We start from the raw sequence: 25,819 nt of genomic DNA, 5'->3' as shown, positions 1-25,819 counted from the left end.
GGTTTTTCTTCCTGGAAACTCGGGTTTTTCGTCCTGTAAACTCAAGAAAATCGACCGTAGAACCCACATTATTTCAGACATTAAATATATTGTGTTAGGGTTAGGGACCACGAGATGGCGGCACATTTGAGCCGTCTCTCTTCACTGTGTACTGCTTAATTAGTGATAGCCTTGGGCCGTCTATCTCTGATTGGTACCAGTGGAGATTGAACTGCCCACTCAGTCTCCAAAAAAGTTAGATGGGGCTAAATGGCCTCGCCTACTCCCCGTATACGGGAATAAAAAGGCGTTAGCTGATTTTTTTTATTTATTTCTATGGAGTTTCCTCCCCCGTCCCTATTGGGGCGAGTTGAGCCCCCTCATGGGGGGGTTAAGTATTTATGGCTGTAGATCCGTGTGTGTTCACGGGGCCGGTTTGCCTGCTTACGGGATGAAAAACGAAAGATAAATTGTCGGAAAAAACCATACTGCCGCTCCCAACACCGGCTAACTTGGCTATGACTAAGGAAGATCCTCAAATTCCTCACGTCTTCGACGAGAATCATACCTGGGACACTGCTTCCCCAGTCATATGGTTGCGAAGCGCACAGCTACCAGGCTAACCGCGCGGAATACAGCTCTCTGTGAATGGCAATTTTCATTATATTGTTTTTAATATCTTTAATATTATTTTTCTCATTCACAGAAAGCTGTAGTATAATAAGCCATTTTTTCCATGTATTGTATAGTACAGATATCTGCCGTAAGGGGACTTTAAGAAGCACATTCTTTCGTTTGGTAGAACAAATAAATTTTCACGTGCGAAGTTGTACGAAACGGTTGTATTTACTTTTGGAAACAATTTACCATTTTATGTAATTGTACAATGAAGGTTAAGTATTGCAGTCAGTGTGAGCTGCTTAATAAATTTATGCATTTTCTCAAATGATTACATAATTTCATCATTATTTAGTTGTGGCAAAATTTAGTAAAGTATTCGTTGAATTGAGTGAAGGAAAGCATAAAAATAGAAGCTATAGTGGGAATTACCTTTATCAATTGACGTGAATATTAGTAAAAAAAAAAAAAAAAAAAAACACGAAAGGAGAGAATATACTGTTAAAGCATAGTGAGATAGAAGGGACTTCTTAGATGATTCTGTGACTCCACGGGGTCGTTTAATAATAATGAGGGGTTGAGGTCAGGCTGTCCGAGGCTTAATGGAGTGAAATAGCACTGAGACAGGATTACAAATGTTATTTAATTCTTCCAGGAAGTTTCTCCCAGCCCTTAGCTTTAACACACTAATTATGGTTTGAATGTTGTATTGAAAGTAAATGGCAAGCTGAACAACAGTCAAGTGTTATCATATGGGTGCAAACACTTGTGTTTTTGAAAAAGGCTCTTAAACAGTATTAAAATTTGCTTACATCTGGTTACTCAATTAAAACAATATTAGATTAATATTAAAAACACCAGGTTCGACCTAGAATCACCTTTATATATACAATATTAGACAGTCCAGTAATTCTTCATTGACTCTGTCAGGACTAAACCTTTATAGTGTCACCAATGGTCTACATAGTCTATGGGTGAAGAAGAAGGTGTGTGTGTGTGTGTATGATTAGACAATATAAATTTCTCCAGAATTTTCTAACCAAACTGAATAACAGTTGTAACAAATTTGATATGAAAATCGGCAACAAAAAGACCTCAACTATGAAAATAGGAAAGAAGAAGGAGGGTACATAAAAAAGTCAGCAGCATTCTCATGGAGAAAAACAAGTAAAGTACTTCAGTTATTTAGGTTGTGGTTTTTACTTACAAGGGCAAATTAAGTTTGGAAATAGACAACAGGATATGCAGAGTTGATATGACAAAACCGTAACAGCAAATGAAATAAGAAAGAAATTAGCTAAAACATCAAACTAGTAGTGTACAAGATAGTGCTCAAATCAGTTTTAAGTTAAGGATCTGAGAGTTGGGTTAGACATAAAGCACTTGATCAAAAATCAAGTGATCCCTTCCATAATGTGTAGTTATACAGATATCCATAAGGATATGTGCTATGCATTATGGGATACTAAGGCAAGTGATATGAAGTCATTAGTCTCTATATAATAGTTGCCATAGTGCAATTGGAAGAATAACAGAGCATTGCGTCCTTCGATTGGAAAAGACCTGGGTTCAATTCTTGTCATGACAAAGGGAATCCTTATATGGGCTTTTTCAGTTGAAAGTAAGTAGCCGATCTCATACAGTGGTAGCAGGGTTTTTTTCTTCTGGAAACTTGGGGTTTTTCATCCTGCATACAGACAAATTGGCCTTCAGAACACACGTAATTTACAGACAAAAATGTTCTTGTTGGTGATGATGATGGGTGATAGATAGCATTGATGGTGTCATAGGTGGATAATTAAGCAGTAGTGGAGGGAGTGAGATGTATTTAGCAAAGTAGAGTAATGTGCCCTCCCACGATGAGTCCTTGGACTCCTTGGAGGTGTCGTAATAATAATAATATATGAATTTTCCAGTCCTGAAGTTACTTTGGGCACTAACTTTGTTTGCTTATACTTGTGTAAAGGATTAAACCAAGAATATAATTTTGTGGCATCTTTAATTTATAGTATAACCAAATGGAAAAACTTCCAATATATTAATATCTCAATCTCATCTTGCCTTCGTCTTCTCTCTACCACACTCTTTATATTCTTGAAATAATTCTTTCTGACTATTTTTGCACTGTATGCTTTATTCTTTCCAAATCCTGGTGATCAGATCTCGGCACTATAGTTCAGATGTAGTTCGATCAAGTTTTATACAATGGAACCACTACCATTTTATTTCTCTTGGTCATCAACCATCTTAGCATTGCAGTTCTGCATCAAATATAAATGAGTTGCCCTTTGAATTTCATATTACTATCAACCATCATCCCAAGACCTTGCACCTCTTCCATCTTCCTACAGTGCATATTCACAAAGAGAGTATAAAATCTCCTATTTGTGAATCCCAAAGTTTAAAACCTTACTCTCTCAGTGACATTAAACTGATCTCCTCTAGTATTTGCTCACCTCCTGAGCATATTCTGATCTTCCTGAAGACAGAGTACATTGGTATTTCACCTAATAATGCTTGCTACTTACCTTCACAAAATCCATAAACAGCTGAATGTCTCTCATTATTGTTGATATAAAGCTTCAAGAGTAATAGGCCTCAGTACGTAACACACTGGTAACTTTCTTCTCTCTAATATTGTTCCTCCATGAACAATGTTATCTGTCCTTTAGCCAACACGCTCCACTAACTCTTATTCACTTCCATACTTATATATTCAGTTCCAACTTAAATAGTAACTTATGAGGCAGCCTGTCGAATGCTGTTGAAAAATTGCAGCATATACATTTCCCTCTCCACTTATTTTTGCTACTTTTATTTTAATCATAGAAAGATGATATTGATTGGAGAAAATGGTATAAGGACAACTACCGCAGAAGATATAGTGTAGATACGGAACAGTTCATAAAGGTTTTTCATTCTTGTGAATGTGACATCATGGAGAGATTGAGAGCAGTTGATGATGGGGAGGAGAGACAGACTGCAAGTGAGCAAGAGGTGCATGCGGAATTGAGCAAACTTGATGTTAATAAGGTTGCGTGACTTGATAATATATCACCGCATATTTTGAAGGAATGTGTCAGGGAGTTGACATCTGCCTTGACATATTTTTTTAATATGAGTCACTGGATTCAATTCCAAAGGAGTGGAAAGAGGGCACGATTGTGCCAGGTGTTGTGGTTAAGTTGTTGGAGAATCTGGTGAGAAGTAGGATCCAGAATTGGGTTGACAACAATGGTATTATCTTTGATGAACAGCATGGATTTGCTAAAGGGAGGTCAAGTTTTAGTAATCTGCTTACTTATTACAATAAGATGACTGCTTCCATGGACAGAGGAGAAGGATGCACAGTAATATACTTAGATTTCACAAAGGCTTTTGATCGATTACCGCATGATAAGTTGATAGTCAAACTGGAGCAGATAGGGTTAGATATTAGATTAGTGCATTGGATCGGAGACTGGCTGTCTGATAGGTATTATTATTATTATTATTATTATTCCTAACACCTCCAAGGAGTCCGATGCGTGTTCTGAAGGGCTGATTTGTCTTTATGCAGGAGGAAAAACCTGAGTTTCCGGGAGAAAAAACCCTGCTACCTCCATATGAGATCGGCTAATTCATCTTCAATTGAAATCGTCCAGATAAAGATTCCTCCCATCGCGACGAGAATCGAACTTAGGCCTATTCCATTCGAAGGATGCAATGTACCGTCATTTTTCCAGTTGTGCTATGGAGGCACTTAAATATCAGCAAGTTATGAAGCAATATCCAAGAAGAGGAAAGTCACTAGTGGTTTGCCTCAGGGGTCTGTTTTAGGACAATTTCTGTTTAAGCTGTATGTTAATGATATTGGTGAAGATTGAGATGGAGATATTCAGTTGTTTGCAGATGATGCAATGTTTGAACAAACTATGAAGAGTAAAGAAGATGATGTGGCCTTACAAGAAGACTTGAATAAATTGAGCGAATGGGCACGGAAATGGGGATGCGAGTTCAATGTAAGGTTTTAAAATTTGAGAAACAAAGATGGGATGTAGAATTTATGCTTGGTGGGGACATATTGTCGGAGGTGGAGGAAATAAGAGATCTTGGAGTGATAGTGGATAATGATCTGAAATTTAGAGGACACATTGCCAAAATTGTGAGGACAACACAAAGAATTTTGGGAATGATACGGAGGACACTGACTTGTAGAAGTCTTGTTCCATTGTATAAGTCTTTGATTAGGCCACACGTGGACCTCTGTGCACAGATTTGGTTATCTGGTTTTGAAAAGGACGAAGAGATGTTGGAAAGGATCCAGAGACGACTTACTAAAGTAGCTTCTGATCTCTGAAATGTTGAATATGAGGAAAGGCTGAGATGCAATTTACACAGTCTAGTGGGTAGAAGGAAGAGGGATGATATGATAAAGACCTACAAGTTAGTAAGGGGTTGTTATATTATCAGTGTTGGAGAGGTTTTACAGCAAACAGTGGAAGATCAGGGGAGAACCAGAGGACATCCCTGGACGTTGTATGAGGAGGATGTAAGCAGAGGAGTGAGAAGCAGGTTTTTTTGCAGCAGGAGAGTTGTGAATGATTGGAATGCCTTGCCTAAGAGTGTGGTGTCTGTAGAGAATTTCAGTGTGGTATGGTATAATGAGCTGTGTGTATGACAAACGGACCTCTTGGATGAGCCTGACTCCATGGGGTCTTGGGATAATAATAATAATAATAAAAACAACCAGATTGCCAAAACAAGAGCACCTCCTGAGAAATCCATCCTGACTTATACTGATAATGTTAAAGCCTTGTGGAGTGCCACTCAATGATCTCCAAATGCTGTGAAATTTGCAGGAATACATTGTGCTCATGTGGAAGTGTGGAGATGATTTTTAAGGGGAATAAAAAAAAAATACCCATTATCCAACCTCATCCTCTTTAGTTGACTATCAGCTTATCATGTTGTAATGTATCAAAAGCCCCTGTGAAATCTAAGTATATACTACTGTTTATCCCTCTCATCTCCTCTCTCTAAGGAAGTCATTACCTTATTGTAATAGGTAAGTAGATTACTAAAACGTGACCTCCCTTTAGCAAATCCATGCTGTCCATCAAAGATAATACCATTGTTGTCAACCCAATAATCGCTAGTTCTCACCAGCTTCTCCAACAACTTAACCTCAACACTTGACACACAGATAGGCCTGTAATTTAATGCCTGAGTTCTATTACCTCCCTTATGAAGCAGCACAATCTTGCCCTCATTCCACTCCTTTGGAACTTAACCCAGTGCAAGGCTCATATTAAAAAAAATGTGTCAAGGTAGATGTCAACTCCCTGGCACATTCCTTCAGAAGACGTGATATATTATCAAGTCCAACAGCCTTATTAACATCAAGTTTGCTCAATTCCCCATACACCTCTTGCTCACTTGCAGTCGGTCTCTCCTTCCCATCATTAACTGCTCTCAATCTCTCCATGATGTCATTTACAAGAATGAAAGACCTTGATGAATTGCTGATTAAAGTATCTCCACTATGTCTTCTGCAGTAGTTGTCCTTATACCATTTCCTCCAATCAGTGTCATCTTTCCATAATCATTCTGGCTGCATATTGAAAGAACTCCCTAGTATTAAATAATAATATTTGGTTAACCGATCAAGTGTTGATCAATTTTATTAACAACTGAACCCAGTTCAGTTATTAATAAAATTGATCAACATTTGATCGGTTAACCAAATATTATTATTTAGTAATTTATGATCAAGAAAACAACCTTCATGATGAACTCCCTAGTATTCTTTTTGGCTTCATTAGCTAACTGCTGCTCATACTTCACTTTTGCTATTCTTATCAACCAATTCACCCTCCTTGCCTGGTCTTTGTAATCCTCATGGAATTAGTTATTACCACTTCTCTTATGCTGTCTTCATAGTGCTTTGTTTCTTTGCATCACATACTTAATTTCTTCATTAATCCATTTCACACCTACCTTATTTAACCTTTTGACCCTTGGAATATATTTAGACATTGCTTCTGCTAGATAGTTGTTTTATATCCTCCAAGCGGCATTGGTTTCTTTTCCAGCTAACTCCTCATTCCATGGTACACCTGCACCTGTCTCCTGAGCTCTTCATAATCACCAGCTTTGCAGTTCCACATATACCCTTCTCTCACAGAGTTCTCGCACTCCTGGGAACCACCCAGGTAATCACATCATGGTCACTCACCAACTGATTTGAAACTTCATTTATAATTGCATACTCTGATGAGATGATCAAATCTAAAACCCTCAATCCTTGTGTTCCCTCTGTCTGAAGTAGTTGTCCCTCAGAAACTCAAAAAAACTCATTTTCTTTACTATCTCATCATCCCAGTTTATATTGCTATAGTTAAAATTACCCTTTTCTTATTTGCTTAACTAATTTGCTTATACATTTCATAGTTACTATCATCCACATTAACTTGTCTATAACAACATCCAAGTAAGTATTTCATTCTATGCACCTCTATTTCACACCATACTGCCTCAGAACCACTGCCACTATTTCCCTCTTGCATCTCTACTTTGTATGGATATAACTCTTTCTCTATTATCAATAGCACTCCCCCTCCCCTTTTTACCCTTTCTGTCTTCACGAAACACATCATACCCTTCCATCTCTATTCCTGTCAGGATGTTGTCCTCATCCAGCCATGTCTCACTTATTCCAACAATTTTTGGGTGAACAGACTCAATTAATGCAACCATTTCATTTGCTTTGTTTCTTACACTTCTAGCATCCATATACAAACACAGCAACTTATTCTTGGATCTATAGCTAGTTCGACTGAAACCACTTATTTGACGTGACTTCTCCATGCTTAATTCAAGCCATTTCTTTTTCTCCCTATTCATCTTCGATATTCCTTCCCTTTTTGTCTACACATGGATTCACATCCTCTTGGAGTATCTACCTTTCTCACACTGTGTTCTTCTGTGCACCCTGAGCCTCCCCGTTTCCCTGTCTGTCTTGCACACCTTTTCTCTCATTCTCTATACTCATGATGCTCGCTTCATTCACAACCACCTCTTCAATCTCTCCTGTCTTACTCTCTCATTCTTCCACATCGCTTACCACTTGATCAGATTCATTCTTTGCACTCACTTCTCTAAGCTACTTCTCCAAGCTATTTCCACCAAAACCACTCAAATGCAGTCCATCGCTCCTGTACAGTTTACTTCATCTTCCAAACTTATTCCACACATCAACAAACTGCACTCCTTTCTCCTCACACGTTTCTCTAACATATCATTCATAATCCTTGCTCTCCACCTCATCTCACCACTATCATACCTGGGCAACATGCTTACTAACGTTCCTATCATACTATTCCCTTTTATTTGTCTCAGCAAACCTCCTGATATTCAATCTGATGTGTTCTTTGTTTACAGTCAAGTCATTTGTATATATATTACAACTACCAACTATTTTGCTTGCTTACTTCTCATATCTAATGCCTCAATCACTGTACTCATTCTACCTCCAGTAAAACATACTTTATGCATCCTCTCATCCAGCACATCTTTAATAATTGAATCACATACAATGTCACTCGTGAGTCTTTCGTTGCCTCTTTGATACCAGCATTTGCTTTCATTATTTTCACTCTTCCTTACATATTTTGAATTCTCTTAACTTCATTCTGCATCTATTTCATCTCTTGCCTCATCTTAACCAACTCAACTTTCGAATCTTGCATCACATTTTCGCTGTCCTTCATTCTTTCAAGCCTTGTGTCACATTCATTCTTTTGCTCTCATTCATTCTTTCGAATTTTTGAACTTTTGAACCTTGCATCATACATGCTTGTTCGCAGTCAGTGCCGCTCACCACCTTATCTTCTGCATTTTGTTTTTTAACTTCCACCACATTCACCTCACTGTCTTTCTTACCATCGCTCGTTCTCTTTTTCAGAACTTAAAAAAAATTTTTTTTTACTGCTCTTTTATGTCATCCATTTCTATCAGACGAGCACTCACCCTTTTTAATAAGGAAATATAAGTGTAGATACGATAATTAAAATAATTTAATTATTTCCTTTATTTTTCAATCAGATTTTCATCTTTAGGAAACAACATACAACATTGCACCAGTAAAGACTTGTATACACAAGTACTACATGAATAAGTGAGAGGGATAGGAAAGCAGCCTAAAGTCCTAAAATATTACCTAGAAATTCTAAGAGCGACCAGTCATGTCACCTAGTGGCTTGATTGGATATTCTCCACTGTAGGACTGAAGGCCAGACGAAATTTTCTCAATTTAAGAGATAGCTTTATGCATCTGAATTTATTGAGGTTAGGATATTTTTTCAAATCTACACATAAATCATTATAGTTCACCCACAGTTTGTAGATCTCTGCTTGGTGTCTTGCCAAGAATAGTCGATTTATGCTGAAGGGGAGAAAGAAATGAAGGACATATGAATTGGTTGCCAACATGCAAAATCACGTGCTTTTTAACATGTTTATTGCCAATCACATGATATCGCGTGATGCGAGTTCTCACCAAACAGCCGATCACACGTTATCGCGTGGACGTCGCTATCAAGTAAAAAAAATTTGGCCACCACACGAAATTCCAATTTTCAGCTTGGCAATGAACGTGTTAAGTAAAATTTTCCAACTGTTATACAAGCAATATAGTTGACTATAATAATCATAAAAGAGAAGTTAATTTTCCGACGTGTAATAATAAACAACTCATCCCAGAATACGGACTGATTACCCTATTATTGGAATGGATTCTCCTCCTGTTGGCATGCGCAGAAGTGTCGAAGGGTCTGGAATCTGTGGGCATACCATATCTGTATCATTCTTGAATGTATCTGAATCTTAAAACATTACCAGCCTTATTAAATTTAAATTCATAAAATTATCTTATATCTGGAAAACTTTCATCCTTAAATCCAGTCTAGTTACCAAAAATATCCAGGCAGCCATATGGCTCACTTTTAGGACTTTTCTCCTTTTTCCTTGCTTCAGTCACGCGCGTGTGTGTGTGTGCGCACGCGCCAAATCAACCAATGCTTGTTATTCCCTTATAGAGAATAAGCGAGGCCATTTTTTCCCCATCTAACATTTTGAGACTGAGTGGGCAGTTCAATTTCCACCTGTAACCAGTCAGAGATAGCTGTCCCAAGACTATTACTGATCATAAGTGGCAACCGATAAAGAGACTGGCAAACAAGTACTGCCATTTCATGGTCCCTAACTCCAACAGGAATGTTATTGTCTGAAATAGTGCAAGTTCTACACTATTAGTTGATTTGTTGAGCTTTTTTTTGAATAGTTGATTTTCTTGAGTTTACAGGATGAAAAAACACAAATTTCTGGGAGAAAAAAAAAAGAACACTTTTCCTGTTCCAGAGATTGACTAACTAGGGGAGCCAATCAAAGAAAGGACTTTGAAAAAGTTCCTCTAGTCAGCAACTTGACTTGAACTTAAGTCTATCTTTGGGGTGGCATAGCATAAAGGATGCAAATGCCACTTCTACTGAGCTACACAGACCTTTTGTGAGTGTGTGTATATTGTTTCTGAAGATGACAATTTGACTTTGATATATACAGAAGATAATTATTGTTTTAGCTATTATATCACATATGTTGTCATCATCTTTACTTGCACGTGTGATTAATAATCACCTATAAGCTTGAATGCAATGGTGAACAAATGTTTACAAAATTGTAACACAATTTTAATATTTTTAATAAGAGACATATTCTACTTTCCTACTCAGTTTAGTTAAAAAAAAAGAATACAAGTGATATATTTCATTGAGAATACCAACATTCCTTTTTGAAGTTAATTTTTGTATTTTATTTTTTTTTGCAGTGCTGTTATTTAATTTTCACATTTTCTGATACTGGTATATATTATTATTATTGTTATTATTACATCCTCCACAGAGTCAGCAGACTCATCGTGGAAGCATTCACTTACATTTCTCCATGTAAAAAATATTAAGTTTATTTAACTTTATTAACTTACTTGTTATCATATTTAATTGTAATACTCTTTTTGATAACAAAATGTTGTTTTTTTTATATAGAGGGTATTTACAATATCATCAAGAACTCATGGCCCTGGTCCGATTGTTTTCACATGGCAGAAATCTAGTGGCAATTATTTTGTTACTACTGGGTAAGGATCTTTTTGTAAAGTATTTTTCTTCCATGCTTTTTCTATTATTATTATTGTTATACAGGCGTATCTATGTGGTTAGAAGACTCATTGCAGGAGATTCACACTAATCTTTATACACACAAATAGCTATCATACCTCTCCTTAAACTCATTTACTGTTAAGGCACTGTCAACTACTTCTAACTATCCATTTCACTAATTCACCACTCTCCAAGCAAAAAATCTAGGCTGTACATCCTTACTAACCACCTCTTATTCAGCTGTCGGGGACAATCCCTAGGTCTCTCTATCTCTCTGTTTGTCATATATTGAAAAATTTCTTTTGTGTCAATCTTAAAGAAATCCTTTAGTAACTTATAAGTTTCTCTCATGTCCCCTTATTTCTGCAGTTGGCTGAGTGGTTAGCATATCCGCTCTCCAGCCAGAAGGTTGCAGATTCGAATCCCGTCGTAGGCATGGATGTTTGTGATTGTCTGTGAAAATACTAGTGGGCAGTAGATGGCATTGATGTAGATGATGGTAGTTGCAGTTCGTTGTAGTTGGTGGATTGAGTGATGGAGATCGAGAGTTGTAGAGTAGGTACCTCCCCCCCCCACCCGATGAGTCTTTGGACTTCTCAGAAGTGTCACGTAATAATGATAATAATATTTTCAATCCGTTCTCATAGGGAGCATTCCACAGCCCTGTCACCAGCTTGGTCACTCATCTTTGAATTCTCTCTACCACTTCCTGATCCCCTAAGAAACCTGGATGAACAAATCTCTGCATAGTAGTCAAGATGCAGGCCAAATCATAGCCTTAAAGAGGGATAATAATCTTCCTACCTTTGCTTGTTTGTGTGTTTTTCAATTCCAAGTTATCCTTCATGCTATTTTGAAAGTTTAGAATATGCTCCATAAATTTCAACTCTCTGCTCATCATTAACCCCTATCCTTATCATTTCTTCTATCCAGTACCATGGTGTAAAAAACAGTATGTAATCCTCTTATACTGAAATGCATAACTTGCATTTTGCAGCATTAAATTAATAACTATTATTCTTTACCCACAATGCCAGTATATTTAAATTATCCTGCAGGATATCTCCATCACCTTTATCAACTGTTACCCTCTCCAGTTTTGCATCATCAAACAGCTGAATATCCCCCTTTAAATTATTTCCTATATCATTAATATACAAATTAAAGAATTAAAATATACCAGTTCTTGAATTATAATATTCAGTTCCTTTTTTAAAATAATTTTCATTTTAATTTATCATACTAATTTTAATACATTTTGGGAATTAAAGCACAAGTGAAACTTAAAAAATCTAAAGAATATTGACCACAAGAAAATCCCTACTGTTTTCTAGTTTGCATGCAGTGATATCTCTCAATTATCCAATGTTCAAAATAATCACCCTTTCAATTATCTGCTCGTTATGGTTCGGTAATTGAGGGATTACTGTACTAACAACAGAAATATAGTGGACTTCAATGTATAGCTTCAGTCATTTATTCGTTCATTTAATCATTCACATTTGAGATTTGAGAGTTTTTTTTTTTTTATATTTTCTTTTATGATTTACTAGTGATATTTTATGAAAAAAAAAGTACTTTATGCTTACTGTGATTATGCATATTCATTAATAAAATTTGCAAAATAAATAGGATTCAAGCAATTGGTATTAGTATTATTTCTAGGCTACTTAGTAGACCTGTCAAAGAAGATGACTCCATTTCACACATACTACAGTATTACAGTACCTGTTGCACCTCATATTATTTTTTCATTTCCCCTGTGGCTACACATATCATTCTCACCCCCCACCTTCTATCTCTCTCTCTCTCTCTCTCTCTCTCCATTCCCAAAACATAATTATTTGTTACAACATCCTCATTCAGTTTTTGGATGACTTCTTTCCCCTTTGATCATTTATTGCCCTGTGCAGTACCTTCCCTCTATCCTTCTCAGTATTGCAGCAACCCTCTGAGTTACCCTCGCCACTTTGCAGTGTGCTCTGAATTTTAGTTTTCTATCAATCATCACCCCCAGATCTCTTGTCTTCCCCTACCTCCTCCAGTACAGCTCCTCCAATTGAGTATGCATCCTCCCATCGATGGATCCCAAACCTCAAGACTTTGCATTTTTCTGCATGAACAGATACCCCCATTCATTTGCCCATCTGTCTAGTTTATTCAAATCCTCTTACAGGGCTGCCACATCTGCACTATTACTGATAATCCTTCCCAGCTTCACATCATCTGCAAACAACTGAATGTCCCCTTGCAATCCATTGACAATATCATTGATATAAAGGTTGAACAATACAGGTCCCATTACTGAGCCCTGTGGAACCCCACGTGTAACCTTCTGCTTCCTTGATATTGCCCCACCATACACAACTCTCTGATACCTATCAGTCAGCCAATCCTGAATCCATTTGACTAACCTGACATTTAAACCCATGTGCTGCAACTTAAATATCAGCACATCATGTGGCACCCTGTTAAATGCCTTTGCAAAATCCAAAAAAATGGCAGTATATTCCTTTCCCTCATCAACTGCTCTTGTCACTTTATTTATTACTTTATTTATCTACCCATGCAATACAAAAAAATGGTCTGAAATAGAAGATCTTAAAAAACATTTGACACGTGGAATTGTTTACCGGACACTTACATTCGGTGAGTTCAAACATATGCATTTGGACTTCTGATTTTCGGATCGACATATTTCTGTGAGCAAATATTTTCTAATATGAAGTTTATTAAAAGTAAGTTGAGAACCTACTAAACAACATGAGTCTTTCATCATGTTTGAAAATGAAAATCACAGCATATTGAGAAACTATCCCAAGAAGTTCAACAGCAAAAGTCACATTAAGAAGATATTTTAAATTAAAAATTAAAGAAATAGGTATGTTATTGAATTTTATACATATGTTTTTGTAAGGAGGAGCAAATCTTTGTTTTATTATTTAATATTTAAAAATATCATATCATATAAAGAAAATGCAGAGAGGGAAGATTGTGTGTGTGTGTGTGTGTGTGTGTGTGTGTGTGTGTGTGTGTGTGTGTGTGTGTGGGTGTGTGTGCACTGCCCAGGTATGATAGTGACAAGCTGAGCAGAAGAGCAGCAATACTGAATCGCATAATAGCCAGAATGCATGAGAAGAGAGAGGATTGGAATACATGGATGCTTGGAGGGCGTTTGAGGACAGAAGGAAACTGCATGCTAGAGACTGCTTACATTTGAATGAGGAAGGACAAAGGCATCTGGAAAGATTGCTGTTTTTTGAATGAGTCAGTGTGTCAAGGGGGGGGGGAGACTTCAGGTAACATTGAGCCCAGGGGGAGGATCAAGAGGGGACAATGATAGGTATAGAAGCAGTGACATTTTTATGCTCTATACCAGGGGTCGACAACCTTTTTGGATTGAAGAGCCATTTTTAAAATTATATCTGTTAAAAAAAAATTTAGGGAGCCGTACGCAGTGATGAGCAACCAATGGTCCGCAGTTGCATGCGGCCCTCTCAGGTTTTTTGTGTGGTCCACGGTGTTCGTTTTATACGGCAGAATTAGTATATTTTAATTAAAAATCTGTTTTATGAATGTTGATTTTTACATGTAAATTTATTTGTGCAGGTCAAAAAATTAAAATATAGCTAAATAATGGAAAATAAATTAATACTTTCTTATCAAAGAAAAAGAAATATATTCTTTATGCTGATCGAACCGAGTATTTGATTTACTCGGTTCGATCAGCATAAAGAATATTTTTCATTTTATGATTTTATATTTACCAATGATGTCTCATCAAAATTTATGTTCCAAGAAAATTTTAAAAGTTAACAAGACAAAAACACACGAAGACAAAAACACGAAGATCTTCCCCAAGGTATGTTTGATATACATCATTTATGTTATTATACTTTTAAGGTATGTCTAATATATATCATTTATGTTTTAATTTTTATTCATATAAATCATGGGAAAAGCCAGTGTTTTTTATCCCAGGGGTGTCCCTTCTTTGACTCAAAGAAGGGACACCCCTTGCTTTGGTTGATTGTTATTTCCTGAATATAACATCCTATATGTATTATTTACCAAGATCTCACCTTTTTTTGTTCTCAGTAATGCCAGTTATGTCTACATGGTATTCCTCCATTTCTTCTGCAAGTTTAATTACCTTTCCATTAATACTCCTTATATTGATGGTTCCTATCTTCATTTCTTATGATGTTGGCTTTATTCTTTTTCTTCTAGATGTTGAGGTGGTGTATATTCTGCCCTGGTTCCCTGATGAAACCAGAAGGAGTCTTGTTTAACTGGGCAATGCACCAGTCCTCATGGATTCTCATCATACTATCATATATATTTTTGATTTAAGCCAGTAGAGAATATAATTTGGTCAGCTAAGTCCCAAATTGCCAGCCAATTCTCATTCATTTAGTACCCAGTAGATTGAGTTGTATCATGTGAAAGTGAGGATTCGACATTAGGTCAGTAGCACCATTCGGTTCTCCACAATCCTTAAAGGTGATGTGAAGGTTTCCTCCCAGTTAGTTGGCTTTGACTCTTAAGTGACTCTCTCTCTATCTCTCTCTCTCTCTAAAAAGTGACTCTGTAAAAAAAAGTCCATTTACTTAAATAGATTTTTTATTAAATAAGAAATATTTTTTCCAGTCTACAACTATTTGCCAGCTGACAAAATGCACTTGCCCTGTTTGAGTGAATGAGTGTATTTTCATGCACAAGCATGAATGCACACGTGCACACACACACATACATACATACATATTATTATTATTATTATTATTATTATTATTGAGAGAGACCTGTAGGGAGTCAGGGACTCATTGAGAGAGAGAGGCCACACACTACCTGCACCAGCTGTCACACCTTTTCTTGAATTTATTCACACTGCTTGCACACACAGCATCCATTGGCAGTCTATTCCAGTCATGCACCACTCTATGAGAGAAAAATGTATCCCTTACCCTCTTCTTGACAGCATCCATTCTCAACTTCCAAGGATACCCTCTCATCCTTTCCCCACCCTCCATAAAATGTAAAATTCCTATAACTCTTTCAGAAGTTTGTAAGTGTCAATCATAACACCCTCTCTTTCTCCTATTTGCTAGTGTCTGTAGCCTACAAATTTTCGATCTGTTTTCATAATCAGTATTCCAAAATCCTAATATCATTTTTATCACTTGTTTAAGTTAAGGGATATTACATCCCATATAGTTCCTTAGCCGAATAAGAAACTCAAAGAGTTTCATGCCGAATATAATAAAAACTATATATATATATATATATATATATATATATATATATATATAAAGTTCGGCGATTCCAAGCGCAAGCAAATACCTGGATACTGCAGCACTGATCCCAAAGGGTAGTGCAAGCTGGGGCAACTCGTGGTAGAGGTGGAGCGAGCTCCAATCACTATTCTTGATATTTGCCCATAATGTGAACTTAGCTCCTAGGAGCTGTATTTTTGTTCACATTATGAGAGAAGGTCACTACCCAGACCAGTTTCGACCTTTATTGAGGTCTCATCAGTGAGTAGCCAGACCTAGTTGATATCAAGTTTGTAGCGAACAGAACTTGTACCCCTACTACGAGTATTGCCGTGAGGTGCTCTAATAAATTATTAGATATGTGAAGAGCCAAAGGCTTCAATTCGGCAACATATAACTTGTTTAAGTTAAGGGATATTACATCCCATATAGTTTCTTAGCCGAATAAGAAACTCAAAGAGTTTCATGCCGAATATAGTAAAAACTATATATATATAAAGTTCAGCGATTCCAAGCGCAAGCAAATACCTGGATACTGCAGCACTGATCCCAAAGGGTAGTGCAAGCTGGGGCAACTCGTGGTAGAGGCGGAGCGAGCTCCGATCACTATTCTTGATATTTGCCCATAATGTGAACTTAGCTCCTAGGAGCTGTATTTTTGTTCACATTATGAGAGAAGGTCACTACCCAGACCAGTTTCGACCTTTATTGAGGTCTCATCAGTGAGTAGCCAGACCTAGTTGATATCAAGTTTGTAGCGAACAGAACCTGTACCCCTACTACGAGTATTGCCGTGAGGTGCTCTAATAAATTATTAGATATGTGAAGAGCCAAAGGCTTCAATTCGGCAACATATAACTTGTTTAAGTTAAGGGATATTACATCCCATATAGTTTCTTAGCCGAATAAGAAACTCAAAGAGTTTCATGCCGAATATAGTAAAAACTATATATATATAAAGTTCAGCGATTCCAAGCGCAAGCAAATACCTGGATACTGCAGCACTGATCCCAAAGGGTAGTGCAAGCTGGGGCAACTCGTGGTAGAGGTGGAGCGCGCTCCGATCACTATTCTTGATATTTGCCCATAATGTGAACTTAGCTCCTAGGAGCTGTATTTTTGTTCACATTATGAGAGAAGGTCACTACCCAGACCGGTTTCGACCTTTATTAAGGTAGAATGGGAGTTCATGTCTCTTATTGGCCTTTGGAGAATAAAGCATGCTGAGGATCAGCAGACAGTAAAAGAGGAGTATGATATAAGATAGAGTAGGATAGTAGGAGGTAGAAAGAGGCCTCAGTCAACCTGTTTAGCCTTATTGGCTAAATGGTCTGTAACATATAATCTCAATTTATCTGTTCAGAAAAAGGTTAAACATAGACTTTTGTCTATAGTTCACATATTATTTTATCTAAAGTAATGATTTACTCCAGTATTAATGGAGGTTCTTTTTATGTTACTAGATATAATATCCTTATTTTTATTCCAGGTAAATACTTTTTTTTAAAATTTTTTTATTTTTTTTTAAAAAAAGACAAGATGTAAATAATAGGACTTATTTAAATATTTATTTTAAATCTAAAATAACAGGACTTAAGGTCCGGTAAGTAGGAATGAATAGGAACTTACTGAGGAACTTGTATACCTGGTACCACTGGGACTTAGAATGGGGAAGAGACTGGCCCGGGAGATGCCGCTCACGAGGAGCGGCACCGCCTCGCAGTAAGCCTTCGCCGCCCAGGTTCTCAGCTCTCCCCCCCTTGTTTGGAGTAAAGAAACCATGCCAGCGAAAGCTTTGTGGCTAGGGGAGACAGAGTAGTTATTCTTTTTCCTGGGGTGGGGGGGATGGTGGGTTTTTTGGGTTCTAAAGAGATATACAGGGCTTGATGCGTCCCTGTATAAGAAAGCATATTGTCGGTGGTTTGCAGTATTGATTCACAAATTTAAAGTCTCCTAGTAAGTGCCTTTCTTGTGCAAGAAATTTGGGTAAGTAGAAAAAGAAACCTTTTCTTATTCTTGCATACATTAAATTTGCGTCTCGTACCTGGGATTTTTTCCATACTTTCCAGATGTGATATTTTAGTACATTGATTAGGAAGATAGTGAACTTTTGGGTTTTTTGGACTGGTGGCGGGAATTGTAGTCATACGACCTCTTCTACTGTCAGCATGGGGATTCCCAATGCTGTGCTGAGTCTCCGCCAGATGCGTTGGGCTGGTGGGCAAAAATAAAAGAAGTGGTCCACCGTTTCCACGTCCTGGCAGACATCGCAGAATGGGTCGCACGGGTTAGGTACATGCCGGATTTCACCTGTTTCACCGGGAGCCGCCCGTAGGCTATTCTCCAGGCTAGATCCCGATGAAAAGGCTGTCCCCAGCTATTTTTGATGTTTCTGAAGAGAATTTCATTATTTGTACTAAGATTGGGTGTATCACGCCTGGAAAGTTGGAAGAAATCCCAGTATACTGCTTTGGGTTTGTGTGTGAGGATTGCTATTCCTCTGTCTCCGAGTGTTGTGAATGATTTCACTACTGTACGGTACCACTTGGGCACCCCCCTTGTGTGGGGTCCAGCATAGTCCGTGATCCCAAAGAGGGGGAGGAAAAGTACTATAAAATATCTAATTAGTAGGCCAGAAATGTGGTTGGAGTTTAAGGCCTTCCGTACGGTTTTGAACGTGTTTGCTTGTAGCAAGCTTTTGTGATCGGGCAGAGCATAACCCCCTTCTTCCTGTTTGAGTTGTAGGTATTCTTTCTTTACTTCGCGTTTTCTCCCATTCCAGAAGAAATCCAGGAGTTCTTTTGATAACTTATTTTCTTGTGCCAGTGTGATGCCTGTGATATTGACAGTGTGCATCAGCATTGGGGTGACGATTGTTTTTATTACTGTCGCTCTGCCATAAAAGGAGAAGAAGGTTGGTTTGAACAGCCTTATCCTTTCCCTGCTTGTCTCCTGCAATTTTTGGATTGGTAGTGCTAGGGTGTCTGAAAAGGGCACGCCTAGTATAGTTAGGGGCTGTGTTTGTTGCGTTAAACCGTAGGGAAGTCCAGTGCTATGGAAATTTCCGAAACTTTTGATTTTGGTTTTTTGTGCGTTAACACGAAGACCACTGACTATGCTGAATTTTTGCAGCGTGTGCAGATAGATATAGATGGACTCAGAGTCTCTGAGTGTAGCCACTACATCGTCCGCATATGCCACTATTTTGCATTGTCTGGAGCCTTGGGGCAGTGGAATACCGTTAATTGCAGGGGTGTTATCAATTCTTTTGATGAGGGGTTCTAATACTAGGGAGAAGAGGAGGGGGGCTTAGCGGGCAGCCTTGCCTAACCCCTCTCTTTATGCGGATTGGTTCTGTTAGAAACCCATTAATAGATAGTTGGGTCGTGGCTTCCGCATACATGTTTTTAATTGTACGCCGAAGTCTCGGGCCCACGCCTGTTTTTTGTAGGATGTTCTGCAAGTACCTGTGGTTGATGCTGTCAAACGCTTTCTCCAGGTCGGTGGAGAGAAGTGCCAGGGGGTATTTTTTCTCTTTGGCCAGTTTGATCAAGTCTCTTAACAAAAAGAGATTGAATTCCATAGATCTACCAGGGATCCCGTAGACCTGTGAGCTTGTTATTATTTTTTCGATACCGCCCTTAAGGTGCGTGCAGATAATTTTTGCAAAAATCTTGTAGTCTACGTTGGTTAGGGAGATTGGATGCCAGTTATTCGACAAAGTCCGATCTCGGTCTTTCTTGGGGATAAAGATGGTGTGGCTCTTAATGAATTCCTCGGGGATGTTTCCCGAAGTGAGGAATTCGTTAAAGATGTTTATTAACGCTGCCAATACAAATTCCCAGATAGATCTATAGAATTCTATCCCCAGTCCGTCTGGCCCTGGGGTCTTCTTTGTTTTCATCATTCTGCACGTGGCCTTTAATTCGGCTGCAGTTATCGGCCTGTCCTGCAGGCACTAAGATGATCGGGAAAACGTGTTGCGTCCCACTCACTGAAGTCATCCGTGCCCTGCCGGTCAGAGAAGATACCGATATACTGCTGATGAAAGTGACGGAGTATTTCGTGGGTTGAGCGTAAAATATGGCCCTTCTCCTTGATCTGGTGAATCATTTTCTCATCATTAGCCGCCACCCATTGTTGGTTGTAGAATGTGGCGGAAGGTGTTTCCAAATGTCTGAGATAGAGTCTCGTTCGAAAGTCGAGGTCCTCGACTCTACTCTGCCGCTCTTGCTGCAGTTCTATTTCTACTTGTCTGATGAGATCTCCGCAGGGAACTCCGCTCCGTTCGTTTGTCCGGTACCAGCCGAGTTCCCTGTAGAGATCCCTCAGCCGTTTGCGTTGTTGGTAGGCCCTTTCGCGTCCGCATTTTTGGAACAGTTCCCTAGCCTGCCTCTTGAAGGTCAGCCAGTTTTCCCAGTCCCAGTTGGTGTTTGTCCATCTGTCACAGAGGTTCTGTAGCTGGTCGCTGAAAAGACTGGGGAAGGTGGGAGGGAGCCTCCAAGGACCTCTGGCTGTTTCCATCACCTCTGGGAGCGTGATTTTTAGTATGACCATCTTGTGGTCGGTTGTCAAGTAATGCACTGCAGTGTGACGTATCCTCTGAACGCATTGTTCCAAGTTTTGGGACACATACACCCTGTCTAGTCTTGTCGATATCTGGCCGTGGCCCCACGTAGTTTCTACTTTGGCGAGGTTATTCCGCCTCCAGATATCGACGAGGTCAAAATTTATACAGCATCGATTTAAAGCGGCAATGCCGCCAGTTCCAGTGTTTGCGTTCCCGCCTATTTTGTCTAGACGTGTGTCTTCCACACAGTCTCCTGCAACTATTAGGACATATATCTGCTCCCAGGAGATAGTTTTCAAGGGCAGAGAAGAAACCAATTCTGTGGTATGGATTGTTCGGGGCGTAAACTGCAGCAAGTCGGATGGTATGGCCACCGTACTTCCAGTCCACCGTTACTAGGCGTCCTGTGGCGTCTTTTTGGATGTTGAAGAACCCCCCCACGATTGGGGGGCGAATTAGTATCCCCACCCCTCGCAAGTGAGCGTCCCCGAAGCACCAATAGCTGGTGACCGGATAGCTTCTTGAGAAGTTCTCCACGTCCCAATGCTTATAGAAATGGGTTTCTTGTATCAGGAGGATATTAATTTTGTGTGTTAACATTAGCCTCCAGACAGCGCTTTGCGCAAAGGGGTTGCATAGTCCGTTAGTGTTTAAAGTTGCGATTTTAACTTCCATGGTGGTGTTAGAATGAGGGGGGGGGGGCGTTATCTGGTGTTTGTTTTATGAAAGCCGGTTCTGGTTCCTCGTCGGAGCTGGTTGCACTTTGAGCATCCGAGACAATGACGAGCCTGTCTGTAGAGTGGACTTGGGGTTGTGCCAATTGATCCATTACTGGGGGTAGGCTCTCTAACATTGTAACGTCATTGTCGAGGGGCTTTGCGCCTATTGTTCGACGTTGACCTGTGGTCTCTATTTCGTCCTCCGATGACATCATGCTGCTTTGTTTCGCTTTTTTCTTTTCCTGTGATTCCGTTTCTCTTGCGCGCTTTGTTGGGGGCGCTGGGTGTGACCTCTTCCTCTTTCCTGCAAGCTTCATGGTTTGCCACATTGATGCTGGTGATGTTCTGTGTGTGGCGGCTTGCCTTGGGTATCTTTGGGGTTTCCGTTGCTGCTTCCTTTTCAGCCTGTTGGCCGAGCTCTGGAAAATCGCTCCTTGATATTTTCTCAGGGTTCCCGATGGGCATAGCCCTAATTGGTGTTATGGTCCCTCCTATCGCTTCTGAGTGTGTCTTGTTCGGACATGTGTCCACTTTGTGGGTCAGAGCCCCACACTTAATACAGGGTTCTGTACAGCTTTCTATTTTATGCTTTGACGATTTGCAATTTCTGCATTGTATTCGAGGGCAATCTGCCCCAAGGTGTTACTCCGAGTTACATCTAAAGCACCTTTTTTTCACACCTGGGTAGTTCACCATTACCCTCGTTCCCCCAAAAAAAACAAAATTGGGGACTTCTTTTTTCATGTCAATCTGGATTTCAACGTCTCCTGTTTTCCATCCTTTATAGTCGGCGTGCTCAAGTGCTTTAATCTCGTGGATTTCCCCCCATTGACTGAAGAATTTCTTGACTTCAGGTTCATTCTCTAGGTATTCTAGTGGAAACCTGGTTATTTTTAGTGTTTTGCGTAGGCTTCCTACGAGGAATGGTTTGATTGTTTGTCCACAACAAATAAAACCTTCTAGTAATTTCTTTTTTGTTAGGTCGTTTTTAACCACTACTTGAAATCTATTGTTCCCGTATGGTATGAATCCGTATATATTTTCAGCCCCTACTGTCTCGATTAGAGCTCCCGCTAACGTCCGCTGATCTACAGGCTTCATGAGCTCGATACCGAGCATCTTAGTTCTAGGCAAAAAATGCGACATAGTTACAGAAATTCCTGACTACAATTGTAGAGAGGGGATGTAAGGGAGGGCAAAGTTGAGGAACGCAGGGCGTTCCTCGTGGCAAACAAACGGCAGAGCAGAAAATGTGGGCAAAACAACAGATAAGGAGAAAAAAAGAGAAAGAAGTCTTACCAAAGCTTGGGTTCTACAGAGGAATCTGAGCATGGAGCTCTCTCTTCGGGCCGCAGGAACTGGATCCTCTTTTGGACTGGTAGGCACAGGTTCTTTCTCCTTCGAACTGGAACTGGAGCTCTCTTTCACGTCTTGGCGAATAGGTCTCATCAGTGAGTAGCCAGACCTAGTTGATATCAAGTTTGTAGCGAACAGAACTTGTACCCCTACTACGAGTATTGCCGTGAGGTGCTCTAATAAATTTTTAGATATGTGAAGAGCCAAAGGCTTCAATTCGGCGACATATAACTTGTTTAAGTTAAGGGATATTACATCCCATATAGTTTCTTAGCCGAATAAGAAACTCAAGGGATGTAATATCCCTTAACTCAAACAAGTTATATGTCGCCGAATTGAAGCCTTTGGCTCTTCACATATCTAATAATTTATTAGAGCACCTCACGGCAATACTCGTAGTAGGGGTACAAGTTCTGTTCGCTACAAACTTGATATCAACTAGGTCTGGCTACTCACTGATGAGACCTCAATAAAGGTCAAAACCGGTCTGGGTAGTGACCTTCTCTCATAATGTGAACAAAAATACAGCTCCTAGGAGCTAAGTTCACATTATGGGCAAATATCAAGAATAGTGATCGGAGCTCGCTCCACCTCTACCATGAGTTGCCCCAGCTTGCACTACCCTTTGGGATCAGTGCTGCAGTATCCAGGTATTTGCTTGCGCTTGGAATCGCCGAACTTTATATATATATAGTTTTTACTATATTCGGCATGAAACTCTTTGAGTTTCTTATTCGGCTAAGAAACTATATGGGATGTAATATCCCTTAACTTAAACAAGTTATATGTCGCTGAATTGAAGCCTTTGGCTCTTCACATATCTAATAATTTTTATCACTCTGCTTTGCACTCTCTCCCTGCAAAATCACCAGGGAAATGAGGAGACCAGACCTACATATAGTAGGCCAGGTGAGTTCTTATCAAGGGCCTTGTAAAGAGGAGGCAAAAGGACTTGTATCTTTATATGCCAAGGTATATTTCAGTATTGCATTTATCCTCCAAGTTGTATTTGCAGTCTTTGCTATATGAACTTTGAACTTCAACTTTTTGTCTACTAAAACTCGAGTATCCCTACCATGATCAGCTTCTTCTAGAATAATCTCACCAGTATGATATGTTGGTGGATATTTAATTATGCCATAGTGCATGACTACATTTACTAACATTTTCATGTGCCTGCAATTTCAGCCTATTTAAATCATTCTGCAAGTAATGCATATCAGGTTGTTTTCTGATTAACCTTCCTATCTTTGCATCATCATCAGGAAATAACTGTATGTCAAATCTTTCCCAGTGTCATTAATGTATAGATTCTGGTAACCTTAATGTATAGAATATGGTAACCTTAAATCATGTCCTTCATATTCTCCAATTTGTCAATAGACAGAGTCAGAGTAACATTATTATAGAATGTCAGCAAGTTGCTTAAACATGACTTTTCCCCACTAAACTCATGTTGTTCAATGTAAAGTAGAGATTTTTTTTCAACCCATTTCTCCAAAATCTTCACCACCACCACCACTCCAGATATCAATAGGTTGATAGTTAGATATATCAGATGCTCACACACACACACACACGCACACACACGCACGCACACACACACACACACACACACACACACACACACACACACACACACACACACACACACACACACACACACACACACACACAGCTCGAGTGTTGTGTGAATGTGCAAAGGAATTGTCAATGCTTCTTACTTGGTTATTGTTAGCAGATTGAAGCAGATGGTAAAAGTATTGGAAAAGTTGGTTAAGGACAGAATTCAAGGATGGGTGGATCAGAATATGATACTCTATAGGGTGGCAACATGGTTGTGTTAAAGGTCAATCCTGCCTTAGCAATTTATTAACTTTTTATAATAGAATGATATCTGAGTTGAACAAGGGGAATGGCTACACAGTGATACTTCTGGATTTTGCTAAAGCTTTTGACAGGATACCCAATGGAATACTGTTGTTCAAATTGAAGCAGATGGGATGGATACTAAATAAGCTGGTGATATGGATAAGAAAATGGCTCATGGAGAGATACCAGAAAGTGGTGTATGGAGGACTGGAGTCTGGGATGAGGCAGGTGACTAGTGGTGTGCCTCAGGGCTCTGTGCTTGGGCTGTTATTGTTTAATTTGTACATAAATGATATAGGAAATGGCTTGAAGGGAGATATTCAGTTGTTTGCTGATGATGCAAAGTTGGGTAGTGTAATAAAAAAATCAAGCTGATGTTGAGAGTTTGCATAATGATTTAAATAAGCTGGCAAAATAAGCAAAAGGTAATAGATGTCAGTTCAGTTTGGAAAAGTGTAAAATTATGCATTTTGGGATTAAAAGATTACCAGCTGTGTACCACATTGATGGAATGGTACTCAAAGAGATTGATGAGGCTAGGGATTTGGGAGTGTTGGGGGATAGGGAGATGAAGTTCAGAGGGCATATTGCTAAGGTGTCCAAAATTGCACATAGGATTACTTGGTTATTGAAGAACACTAACATCCAGAGGTAAAGAGGTTATTATTCTCCTTTATAAGGCATCGATACTTCCACATTTGGATTACTGTGCTCAAGTCTGATCACCTGGATTCCTTGGAGATGAGGAGGTTGTGGAGAGCGTTCAGAGGAGAGTGACTAACTTGGTGAGCAATGTAAAAAATGCTCCCTACATTGATGGATTGAGAGCTTGTGGATTGCAGAGATTGGTTGATAGGCAGAGAAGAGGGGGGATATGATAGAAACATTTAAATTACTAAAAGGTTTCTATAAGATTGATGCAGGAGAAATAATTCAGCTGTGTGATAGTAATGAAAGAACTAGAGGTCATCCCTGGAAATTAAGGAAAAGTGTGGTTAACAAGGGGTGTGAGAACTAGATTTTTTGCTTGGAGGGTGGTGAATGAGTGGAATGCATTGCCTGGCTCAGTTGTGAGTTCTTCATCTGTAAATGAATTCAAGAAGCGGTATGATAGATATTGTTTTGAGAGTTTGGATCTCCCACGATGAGTCTACAGACTCCATGGAGATACCCATAATAATGATAATCCTATCCTAATTTACACTCACGCATAGACCTACACTTTTTACCATGTAG

At 39.1% G+C, this 25,819-nt stretch overlaps 1 protein-coding gene across 5 annotated transcripts in view; it reads left to right on the top strand.

The window, feature by feature from the left end:
• Positions 1 to 797: 797 nt before the first annotated feature.
• The window catches only part of Oseg6 (intraflagellar transport protein Oseg6), a 745,559-nt gene continuing 720,537 nt past the window's right edge, over positions 798 to 25,819 (top strand). For all 5 annotated transcript variants that reach the window (XR_016549279.1, XM_090403102.1, XM_090403101.1 and 2 more), the window contains exons 1-2: positions 798 to 871; positions 10,680 to 10,771. Coding sequence is in view for 4 of the 5 variants with exons in the window: in XM_090403102.1 (XP_090259228.1) it covers positions 866 to 871; positions 10,680 to 10,771 (98 nt within the window). In the remaining variant the exon portion in view is untranslated. The remainder of the gene's footprint in view (positions 872 to 10,679; positions 10,772 to 25,819) is intronic.

Source organism: Typopeltis vanoorti, chromosome 13 (genome assembly GCF_054136105.1).
Source record: "Typopeltis vanoorti isolate ZY-2024b chromosome 13, IOZ_Tvanoo_1.0, whole genome shotgun sequence".
NCBI lineage: Eukaryota > Metazoa > Arthropoda > Arachnida > Uropygi > Thelyphonidae > Typopeltis > Typopeltis vanoorti.
Note: the sequence above shows the minus strand (reverse complement) of the source record. Positions and strands in the feature narration are given on the sequence as shown.